This window comes from Cydia pomonella, unplaced genomic scaffold, assembly GCF_033807575.1.
Source record: "Cydia pomonella isolate Wapato2018A unplaced genomic scaffold, ilCydPomo1 PGA_scaffold_202, whole genome shotgun sequence".
Lineage (NCBI taxonomy): Eukaryota > Metazoa > Arthropoda > Insecta > Lepidoptera > Tortricidae > Cydia > Cydia pomonella.
Window position 1 is genome coordinate 673,089 of NW_026907842.1, and position 12,339 is coordinate 685,427.

Below are 12,339 nucleotides of genomic sequence, written 5' to 3' on the forward strand. Positions count from 1 at the left end.
TTTGATGGGATTTCACTTCTTTTTGTAAGTTGCTCATGACAATCTTCCATCCCCTAATTCAAAGGGTTGGGGTGATTTACTATTTAAAATCCTGAAATACGTACCTAGGGGCATCTTTTATGCAATCTGCTTTGTTTTACTGAGTCCCCACAAAAACTTCGAACTCAAGATATGAAGGTTAAAAAAAACGCCGAAGCGCTTCGAGAAAAGGTAGATAGTGCCTTTGCGTTTCGCTTTGTTCGTCTTGGCGGGGGCACTCCCATGCCCCCAGATTAAATTAGCTTTCAAAGATGCTTATTTAAAATTCAAAAGGTGCAGTATACTCGTAGCATATATCTTAGTTATTTCAGTGCAAACGTCACTAGATTAAATAGTACTTAAAGGAAATAATAATGACTTAAAGGATTTATCCAGAAATAGTCTGATAATATGATTTATTAAATATTAGTTGTACTTTTTTTGTGATGTAAGCAAAATAGGATTATAAATTGCGTAATGATAGCGTTGTATAATTATAAATGCAGTAGTATGATGCATAACTATAATTAGTTATACTGATTACGAGTATAATTTAAAAAATGTCTTCATAAGCTTCTAAGAGGCCGTTAAAAAAAGCATAGACAGTGGGGGCTGGGCTCAGCAACTCGTCTAGGAAGAGCAGGCGGTCCGTGGCCCGGTGGGCGGCTCGCATCACCTTGTAGACCAGCGTGCCGTTGTACGTGCGCGCAAACACCGGAGCCGGCACCTCCGCACCGCACAGCACGCTCAGTGCAGAAAGCTGCAGCAGGCATTGCTGGAATTCCGCCAACGCATGAAGCAATTTTCCATCCAAAATCAGCTCAGCGTCACCCTCGGACGCGGTGGAGTACTCCTCCATTATAGCGGCCGCGATCCCACAGTCGGCTTCAGTGACGACGCTCCTGTCTGTGGTCGAGTCCAGAATCGGCTTCTTGTCGAAGGGGAACTTCGGAAGACTTTCCTTGTCTACCTTGTCGGCGACCACGTCGAGCATTACGTAGGCGAGCAGCACGGCTGAGGAAAGCGCGGCCGGCGCCGACGGCCTGCGCCGCGAGAAGTACGCCAGCGCTAGCAACAGCAGTCGCGTTTTCTCTGGCGCACTCTCGAGGCGTTTCAGGTTTTCCAGGTGCAACGTTTCGTGCGCGAAGTGCGCGAGCAGCCCAAGAGAACTCACTGACTCCCAGCCGTTCTCGAATAAACACACATCCGCTTCGTAAACTGGTTTTCGGATGGAATGCGTGTCTCCGACGAGAATCGTTTCTTTTTCCAGGCCAGCGTCATAAACAAAATTAAAACCATCATTTTCGAAATTAGTCAATAAATCATATGCGTACTTTATAATATTCAAAGCCAAAAGCGTGGCGTTGTCTTGTTCAAATCCTCTAATGGGAGGAGCTCCAAGAAAAATTTTGGACCGATAAAGGTTGACGTAGTCGATAGCGATATGTCCGGCGGCGACACCCTTGGCGAACCAGCGCGGGTCGGCGCGCGCCACGCAGGCGGCGTCGCGGTCTAACAAGCACGCCGCGCCAAGCCCGCCGCACTCACGCCGTTCTATTTGCGCCCGAGCTTTGGCTTCCTCTTCAATGAACGTCTTTTTGTCTTCAGCTGATATAAACCTAAAGATAGTTGCCGAGATCTGTTGCTTGCTGCTCTTAGAAAGCCACCTCATCAAATGCAAATTACACTTGAATGGTCCAAGAGGAGCTTTTATGTTTTTAAAGAACTCTAAGAAAAATCCTTCCGGGAAAATATTTTCATCTCTTAAAACTATGAATACGGCGAGTTTGTCCATGGTTAATTTATATTTTCGCAAGAAAGTTTCTAATAGGAAATAACCACAGTGAATGGTATCATTTTGAAGTTTAAGTGTAGTGGAAGGTATGTACTGGAGTCCGGTGAAACAATTTTCGATGTCATAACTTATGATGGGACAGTTGAGTTTGTGAGCCAGTTCAACGATATCTTTCTTACTTTCATATTCACAAACCACGTATTCAAAATCCATTTCTTTCAAGATCTGTTTGTAAGTTTCTTTCATGAGCACAGGGATGATTTTGCTGTCTTTATCTTTCTTCAGCCTTTTCTCCATGTTCTCGTGTCCTCCTTTGAATAGGAAATAGCATTTGACGTTAGCCTTTTTGAACATTTGGAGGTATTGCCTGAGGTAGCGGGCGTAGCGGTCAGCTTCGATCCCGAAGGCGACGGAGAAGCCTGCGCGCTGGTAGGAGTTGTAGAACAGGTTCTGACCATCCAACACGACGGGTTCATCCCGCAGCTCGCGTGGCGTCAGCTCGCTCACCTCTACGAACTTGCAGAACGTTCGTATTCTCATGATAAAATATCTGAAACACAATTGCAAACCCATTTAGATACCAATGTTATTGCCTTGGATTTCACGGGCCTATAAATCCCGGTCTTTTGATAGGCTTGCATGGGGATATAGATCCAACACGTAGAGGCCTCTTGGAGAGCTTTAATGTCATGTAGAACGCCTGCTGGAACCCGTTCACGGGCGCAACAATAGACACCAATGAACCGGTCGCAACAGGCATTGGGACTATTGTAGTAAAGTGAACAGTATAACGGTCTATGGATTGAAGTTTGGGAGGACAATGAGACTGGGTTATTGCAAAGACGTCCGGACACCTGCCATAACAATGTTTTCACTAGTTATCGAGGCAGGCGGTGACTCGCCGCCCACTAGATGGGCCCCTGAAAATGCCGTCCTGAAGACGACCAGGAGCAACACCGGTGTGAGCGGCTCAGGGGTGTCGAGAGGTGTACGCCGCTTTCTACCCAGTGGCTGATAACAGCCACTGTGCCAACTCGCGTCTTATGCAAGTTTTCACTTCCACCCCTGAAGCATTTAGCTCTAACGACAAGCCAAAGCTGAGAGTCCTGCGGGTCCCCTTGGGGTCCACTCCGACCGACGAAGACACGCCGGAGACGGAGACCCTGACCGACTCTCGGGAGTACTCGGGTCCGTGGGGTCGTTACTCCCCAACAGCTCGCCACAAGCTGCCCTGCGGTTATTATTGCGGTTGTTATTATTATTGTTTTATTTATTGTAAAAGGTAAAGAAGTATGTGATTTTGAAAGGACTCAACCGGTATAAAAAAGTATATTAAATGTATAAGTACGTACATAATACACGTATAAGTACATACAGCTAAATTTTAGGCTATCAATACATACATAAATTCAAATGAGGACGAACAAAAGACAATGAATAAGTATAATGATATCATATCAATTTAGTCACAACGGACACACAGCCTCAAATTACGCCAATAAGCAATTGGTGACAAACTGGTCCCGACCAAAGAGTAAATGGTTCCGACCTCAAAATACATTGATTAATTATTTTCTCGTGTTAAACATAAAGAAACCGAGAATAATTATTAAGGATGCCCTAAAGGGTAAATTATTTCTCATTAATCGTAAAAAAATACCATCTATATATTACAATTTACACAATAACTAAATGTAAATATACCTACTTAGTTAGGTCATAAGTTCTGTGTCAAAGGTTTTTGACTGATAAAATGTAATACAAACCTTTTAATAAAAAATGTTTACCTTGATTTGAAAGCTTGTTTCATACTGATCAAAACGTAATATAATTAGTTTAGATCGCGTCTTTATTTACTAATTGTTTGGTTTGGGATTATCATTAGACGCAAATGCGCGGCTGGATTGTCAATAATTATACTTTACAAAAGAGAGTAAAAACCAGTGTCACATTAATAAAATAGGTAGTTACCTAGTTACAGTTGTTTATTTACATGAACCTACTTTATTAGAACGTTATTTTATCACCAGCATATAGTTCTGCGACAAGTCTGTACTTCAGCTAGTATCCTTCATACTTAGGGTACTTTTCAGTGACGTGCTAATTTTTGACTGCCATCTAACGAGTATAGGTTTCGTAAAAACGTAGTTGCAATTTAGGCAATCCAATACCAAGTTCACGGCTCATGACGTTAAGAAAGCCATTAAATGTATGACAAGGGGTTAGTCTCCTGGTCATGACGGCCTCAGTATTGAACACCTCCAGCATGCTGGGCCTCATCTACCAAGAGTACTGGCCATGCTATACTCTTTTTGTATAGGGCACGCGTTCCTGCCAGACGACCTGATGAGGACTGTGGTGGTGCCAATAGTGAAGAACAAAACCGGTGACATTAGCGACAAAAAAAACTATAGGCCAATTTCTCTTGCGACCATAGTAGCCCAAGTGTTTGACAGTGTGCTTAATTCTCACATTGACAAGTATCTAAAGTTACACGACAATCAATTTGGCTTTAGAGCGGGGTTGTCGACCGAAAGTGCAATTTTGGGTCTTAAGCATACTGTCAAATACTACACAGACCGACAGACCAATGTATACGCATGCTACCTTGATCTATCGAAGGCGTTCGATATGGTTAATTATGACATTCTTTGGAAAAAGTAAATGACATTAATATGCCATCTGACTTAAATCAACTCCTGAAGTACTGGTATCAAAAACCAATCGAACGTTGTTAGATGGGCGGGAGTATTTTCGGATGTATACAGGATGAAGTGCGGAGTAAGGCAGGGTGGATTGACCTCGCCTAAGCTCTTCAACCTGTATGTAAATGCACTGATAGAGGAGCTCAGCAGCGCCCGCATCGGGTGCCATATTAATGGAGTATGCGTAAACAATATCAGCTATGCCGACGATATGGTGCTGCTGAGTGCCTCTTCCTATGGGCTCACTAAGCTAATAGGTATATGTGAACGGCACGCTAATAGTCATGGTTTAAAATACAACGTTAAAAAAAGCGAATGTTATGGTCTTTAAAGTTAGAAACAAATGCCCATGCAATATCCCACCTATGAAACTAAACGGGGAGGTACTCACGGTAGTGTCACAATTTAAATATCTCGGACATATTGTGACATCTGACCTTAAAGACGATACAGACATTGAACGCAAACGAAAAGCATTGTCTATTAGAGCTAAATGATCGCCCGTAGGTTCGCTAAATGCTCTAATCAGGTTAAGCTCACTCTTTTCAGGGCGTACTGTACTTCCCTATATACTAGCGGCCTATGGGCGAACTACACAGTAACACGGTACAATTCTCTTCGTGTACAGTTCAATAACGCTTTCAGGGTGCTGATGGGGCTGCTGCGATACTGTAGTGCATCAGGGATGTTTGCCGAGGCGCGGGTTGACTTGACTGTTTTTACGCGACTATGCGCAAGCGATGTACATCCCTGGTGCGCCGGATCCGCGCCAGTACCAACATCATTCTGAGAATGATCTCTGAACGTGTAGCCTGTGTGTATCACCATATTTACCATCACTGCTGTGTCATACACCTAAACCAAAATGTAAGGTATGTATAGGTACACTGATTCCTGGAAGCTTGAGAAGCGAACTATGAAAGAGCAGAGATTGAAAGTGATTGAAATGACATTTAATCAAAATTTATGACATTTTTATTGATTAACATTATTAATTTTAATTTGTAATTTTACTTTTTTTTAATATGATTTAATTCAAACATATTGTTATTATTACATTTTATTTTGGTTTAATTTCATTTCTTTATCTTTCAATTAATATATTTATGCATAGAATGACGTTTTATAGTGTATAGAGTAAGTACTAACCATATTTTATAAGTACTAACAAAAAATGATCTACGTTGGTCCTTGAATAAAATGAAATTGAAAATACACTTGATTTAGATTTTTTTATTTCACGATGAAATTTACACTATAAATTTGCTACATTCGTCAAAAGTATGTTTATTTTCTCATCATAATCGTCAAACGTTATAAATTAAAAATAATAAAATTAAAATCCAGCTTTTTTATGTAAGATTCAACCATGTAAAAAAGAAAAATCAATAAATAGGGATCAAAATCACCTTGAACAGGTCGCGTATTTATTGCATGTTTTTTTATATTTTTCACAATATTTCATAGAATTATGTGAAACTGAGACAGCAAATTACATTTGATTATATTGTAAGTAATTCAGCAATAAATAAGCTTTCAACCCATAAATATATGAAAATAAGGCATCTGTACCTATAGCTTTTTCAAACCTCAAATCAGTCAAAACCTTTATGACAGAACTTATGATCTGACTAAATACCTACATACCTAAAATACTATATATCATGAATCTAGTATTTTAACTGGATCTGGCATGAACTGTGTGGGGAAATGACCGAACAGGATAGTCTTATGTATCTTTCAGTAGGAATAGGTAGGGGTAGGTAGTTTCACTGGTACGAGTAATCGTTATATTGTTTGTCCTTGTCAGTGTGTTACTTGTCCTTCCTGCCTACTTCTATAAGGGCCTAAGGTAGACGTTTTTAATATATAATAACCCGATCAAATTACGTAGATTGTTTTTGGTATGTTGTCAGGAATATTAAAACTTGTTTTTAATTTTGTCGCATTTCATATGACCTGTCCCTCACGGGTGCGCGCGCGCGGATGGCACATCTATACGATCCTACAATCTATGCTATATATATATACTTGTGTACCTACTATGATTATTGCGTTTTGTAATTACGCGTATTGTTATAATGAGTTAATAATAATAAATTAACTTCGATAAAGAGTGGTTAAACCAATAATAATATCTGGTGAATAAAAAACCGCATAGATACGTACACTTTATCTGCTTCAAATGTGTTTTGTTATGACGACTTTATGTATCCGCGTATTATAGGTAACTGTACTCTGCCGACCAACAGTTAGCAGTCGAATTTAGCCTTATATTTGAGAATTAAACACTTTTCACAACACACTTAATGGGCAATGAGCAAAATATACGCTCTATCTGCTCTTTATTTATAATCACTTCAAGTGTCATTTTTTTCCTCGAATGTTACGTTCCATTTTGAAGTTTGCCAATAAAAAACAGATTATAAAAGATTATTGATTGGTCCTACAATAATAATAATTATGCTGCAAAATTACTAAAATAAAAATCTCCAGTAGAACCAGTTCAATAAATGGCATTTACATTTATCACTTTCTACGTAATAAAAATAAGCGAGATAACAAGTGACAATGAAAACATAAAATGGAACGCAATGGCGCTTGACGTAATCTTTAAGGGGAAGTACCGGAATGCCTGAGTAGCTCTACATATAGTGCGTATTTGTACCTATATTATTATTGAGGTCGTGGGTAATTTTTCATCGCTATGGTGCGACATAAACAATAAGCACACACGTTTATCTATGTAAAAAGAAGATTTAAAGGTTTGGAAAGTTTATCCGAAGCGCCCGATTTAGATACTAGGAAGCCGACATAATACCTATTTAGTTACATAGTTACATAACAGGACACGCAAGTCAAAGGTTACGACTGTAATAACCGGTACGAACCCGTCTGATATGTAAGTCAAATTTACGGTTGCGCCCATTTAAACGGTTGCCTCAAGTATAGTATACCATATTTAGCAACGCCTGTAAAACAGGTGTTGCGACAACGCGCAAGCTCCTTAAGACGAAAGGGGACGACCGCTTCTTCATACAAACGTAGTTCCCATTTACCTCTCTGGATGATGTCAATACATTATGGAAAATATTTTTACATAATTGGATGTATATTGACATCATAGCGCATAGTGGTTTGACTTCATTGCCCGTCCAGGAATCGTTCTATCTCATTTACATTCAGCCCCTGCCGCTGCCGGCAATAATTCCCTAAATACGGCTGCAGCAGGATCGAGAGGAGTGTGTGTTTACAGACTGGCCTACCACTCACTTCGCTTTCAACTTTCGGCAATGGCAGACGTCGAAATAATTACAGCGGCCGCGCTGTGTCTTTTTGCGATACGCAATTAGGTTCGATATTTAAAAAGATATCGAATACAAAAAAAGAAAGTTCGTCGTAGACGATGGTGGATGATATCTATCCATCGTAATAGAACTTTGTAAGTACCTAATATTATTTTTTTAATAATTAACTTTCTATGTATTTAAGTATTTTGTATATTATACCGGGTATTATTTTTAACGATCTTAAAAAAACGACCAACACACGTCTTTCTCCTCCAGACGTTCGGCGAGTAATGATAATGAGCGACGGAGCAGAATGTTAACACGCACTGCTGCTTGCGCTGCCGCACAGTGGATCGAAATGACAAAAAAATGGACATTCGCATTTTTTGTTAAAAACCCTATTTTAAAAAATGCTTTTCGGTTGAAAATGATGTAAGGAATAAAAAAATGTAATATATTTTTTTTCAAAATAAGGCTTATTTAAAGCAGAAAAAAAAACTGTTTATTTTTTTGTATGAAAATGAAAAATAGGTATCTTATTATAAGAAAACCGTTACCGATCCCGCTTTCTAACCTTTAGAATATTATTCTCCTAGTTAAAAACAGTAGAAAATAGTAAACAGCTTATCTCGTTAGGTGCCCGTTTTTTTTATAGTCCAGTCAAAAGTCAGTAAAAAACAAAATTTTTCTTAGCGTTTTATTTTTTTATTTTCAACAGTTTAACGATATATTAATGATAATTTAGTGTAAATACGACATATTTTTGACATTTTGATAAAGATAAAAACAATTTTGTACTAGAAAATAGCTAAAAATTACATTTGCAACTATTGAAAATAAAAAAATAAAACATTAAGAAAAATGTTGTTTTTTTACTGACTTTTGACTGGACTAAAAAAAAACGGGCACCTACCGAGACAAGCTGTTTACTATTTTCTACTGTTTTTAAGTAGGAGCATAATATTCTAAAGGTTAGAAAGCGGGATCGGTAACGGTTTTCTTATAATAAGATACCTATTTTTCAGTTTCATACAAAAAAAAACAGATTTTTTTTTCTGCTTTAAATAAGCCTTATTTTGAAAAATTTTATATAACATTTTTTATTCCTTACATCATTTTCAACCGAAAAGCATTTTTTAAAATAGGGTTTTTAACATAAAAATGCAACTGTCCATTTTTTAGTCATTTCGATCCACTGTGTGCCGGTCCTTTGACTTCCGCACAAAAAACCGCCATTTTGGGAAGCGCCGGGCAGCGCGAGTGGCAATGGCAGTGGCATGAGACGTATCGTATTTAAACACTCGTCCTGCCCACTTCGGCTGAATGTAAACGAGGTATTAGAGCTAAATGCTCCTGGGGTGAAAGTGATAAATTGCACAAGACGCGAGTTGGCATAGTGGTTGTTAATGTTGTTATCAGCCACTGGGTAAAAAGCGGCATACACCTCTCGACACCCCTGAGCCGCTCACACCGGTGTTGCTCTTGGTCGTCTTAACGACGGCAGTTGCAGGGGCCCATCTAGTGGACGGTGAGTCACCGCCTGCCTCGACAACTAGTGTTGAAACATTGTTACGGCAGGTGTCCAGACGTCTTTGCAATAACCCAGTCTCATTGACCACCCAAACTTCAATCCATAGACGGTTATACTGTTCACTTTTTCTACAATAGTCCCAATGCCTGCTGTGACCGGTACATGGGTGTCTATTGGCGTTGTACATGACATAAAAACTCTCCAAGCTCTACGTGTTAGATCTATATCCCCACGCAAGCCTATCAAAAGACCGGGACTTATAGGCCCGTGAAATCAAATGAGATTTAAAATTCGAAAAAATCAAACGAAAGTGCATAGCTGTGGTTGATACGAGTATACATCAAATTGTGTCAAAATATTTTCAATGAGATAAATGAGGACAACATTTATAGTCATAGTCATAGTCATAGTATCTTTATTCATGAACAATACAGAATTGTGTTTGAATATATGTACATAAAGTGAAAAACATGAGAAAAACAACAACAAAGAACTTATCAAATGTAGGTACCTACAAGTAAACAAATAAATATCAATCTAAAAATACGGCAACATTTAAATACTAAATAATAACAAGAGAAACAATACTTAAGACTTAAACAACATTAAACACTTCATCTACCGTATAAAAACATCCTCTCAACAAAAACTGTTTCAATTTGTGTTTGAAGATATTATACTTTGAAATTGTTTTAAGCTCTTCAGGTAATTTGTTAAATAATTTAACAGCCTGGTGTCTTGTACAGTGCTCCTCTACTTTCGATAATGGACGGAAGTTAACTTTTATATTTTTGGTGCGCGACACTTTGCGCATCTCCTGTTCTTCATCAGTTTCAAATCTAGAGCTATGTTTAACGAGATCCGTGAGTAATATAAGCACATATAAACTAGGCACCGTAAGGATACCAAGTTTTTGAAAATATTGCCTGCAAGATGTCCTTTGTGGGATGCGAAACATGATTCTAATAGCTCTTTTTTGAGAAATAAGAGCTCTATTGATGTTATACTGGAAGCTGTTTCCCCATAGCATAATACTGTATCTCAATTTAGCCTCTATTAGCGCATAATAAACTATTTTAAGATGGTCTATGTCAATTTCATCTCTGAGGGTTCTCAGGGCATAGCATGCTGAACTAACTGCGTTCTCAATAGCATCCAGCTCCTGTATCCAATTTAACTTAAAATCGAGACGTATACCGAGAAATTTTACACTATCAACTATTGCTACGGAGGTTCCATTTAAAGCGATTTGAAGCTTGTCAGTTTTTTTAGAGTTTTGATTAAATAGCATTATTTGAGTCTTATCTGTATTTAGGCATAGATTATTAAGAGTAAACCATTCGTAAAATGAAGATAATGCAAGATTGACTAATTCATTGAGCTCTATTATGTGATCAGCATGAATCACTGCATTCGTATCATCAGCATACATTATTAAGTTGCAATTTGGTACTACATTTGAGATAAATTTGACAAGATCATTTGTAAACATAATGAAAAATACAGGACCTAAGATGGACCCCTGCGGCACACCTCGTCTTATTTTCACTGGTGCAGACTTAAAGGATTTTACGCAACCATTTTTTATATCTTTTATTTCTACGTACTGGATACGGTTTTCAAGATAATTACGTAAGAGTCCGTAAGCTTTGCCCCTCACTCCATAAAAATCCAGTTTTTTCAGTAGCAGATCATGGTCTACTGTATCAAAGGCAGAACTAAGGTCTAAAAATAAGCCTACTACTCTCTTTTTATTGTGGATTTTTGATATGACATCATCAATCAAGTAATTAATAGCATCTATAGTGCCTATGTTCTTTTGGAAGCCAAATTGCCTTGGATTAATTATGCTATTGTATTGTAGGTGTTGCAGAAGGCGGGTTTTAATAAGCTTTTCGAAAATCTTTGACAAAACTGGAAGAAGTGATATGGGTCTGTAGTTTTTCGGATCTGTTTTTTGGCCTTTTTTGTATACAGGCACAACTTTGGCTACTTTTAACTGATCAGGGAAGATAGATTCATCATAACATTGGTTAAAAAACTGTGCTAAAGGTTCTGAGAGAAGACCGATAGTCTGTTTAATAACAAAAATTGGCATTTCATCAACGCCATAGGATTTTTTATTTTCCATGGCTTGCACGGTCTTTGTAACTTCAAACGGTGTAATCGGCCACCACAGCATATCGTTATAGCAGATTTCATTGTGATGTTGTAAGAAGTTGATTGCGGAGGGCAAATTACCTGTACTTGACGTTTTACTGCAATCAAACTGATCAGATAATAATTCAGCAACATCTTGGGGTTTATGTATAATATTGCTATCGACTTTAAATACTAGTTTATTTTGTTTCGTGCCAGTTGATTTATTTCTATGCCTATTAATAACATTCCAAATACCTTTAATTGATCCTCCTGTTTCATATATATCCCGTTGTACAGCTATTTTTTTTGCATGTCGAATAACTTTTCTGTATAAATTTATGTATTTATCACGGTATGCTAAAATAGAAGAGTCGCAGTATGTTTTGTCTATATTTGTTAATACTCTTTTCATTTTACTAGATATCTTTACACCTTTTGTGATCCATTTTAATTTCTTTTGATCTTTATTATTGATTTTCTTCTTTTTTTAAATGAAATTTAGATGAAACTCTTCCGATATTTTACGAAGAAACCCGTTTATATCCAAATTTGTCCAACATATGTCTGCTAACCTACTTCTAAACGACTCTACAGATTTTTTGTTTAGGTATCTTTTCTCTATTACAGTTTGATCGCCATTGCCTGCTTTTTCTGAATTTAAGGTAAGACTACAGAAAATTGCAGCATGTCCATCTGCTAACCCATTATGTTCAACATATGTTGATATGTCTTGGGGAGAGGGCAAGTTGGTTATAAAGTTATCAACACATGACTGCAAATGGTTACGTTTAAAGGTTATGTCGTTAATAAGATGCTTAAAATTAAAACATTTTAGAAGACTAAGGAAGTCAGACCGTT

The 12,339-nt window shown here is 38.0% G+C and overlaps 1 protein-coding gene across 1 annotated transcript; it reads right to left on the reverse strand.

Annotated features, from left to right (window-relative positions):
• Positions 1-417: 417 nt before the first annotated feature.
• Positions 418-6,884, reverse strand: LOC133533745 (protein asteroid homolog 1-like). Its single transcript, XM_061872778.1, has 2 exons — positions 6,688-6,884; positions 418-2,363 (listed from the first exon to the last, which is right to left on the reverse strand). The coding sequence occupies exon 2, from the start codon at positions 2,351-2,353 to the stop codon at positions 572-574; it is 1,782 nt and encodes a 593-aa protein (XP_061728762.1). The 5' UTR covers positions 2,354-2,363; positions 6,688-6,884; the 3' UTR covers positions 418-571.
• Between the last annotated feature and the right edge of the window lie 5,455 nt (positions 6,885-12,339).

What these genes read in the sequence shown, in the direction of transcription:
- LOC133533745 (XM_061872778.1), bottom strand. Translation starts at nt 2,353, where the DNA reads ATGAGAATACGAACGTTCTGCAAGTTCGTAGAGGTGAGCGAGCTGACG.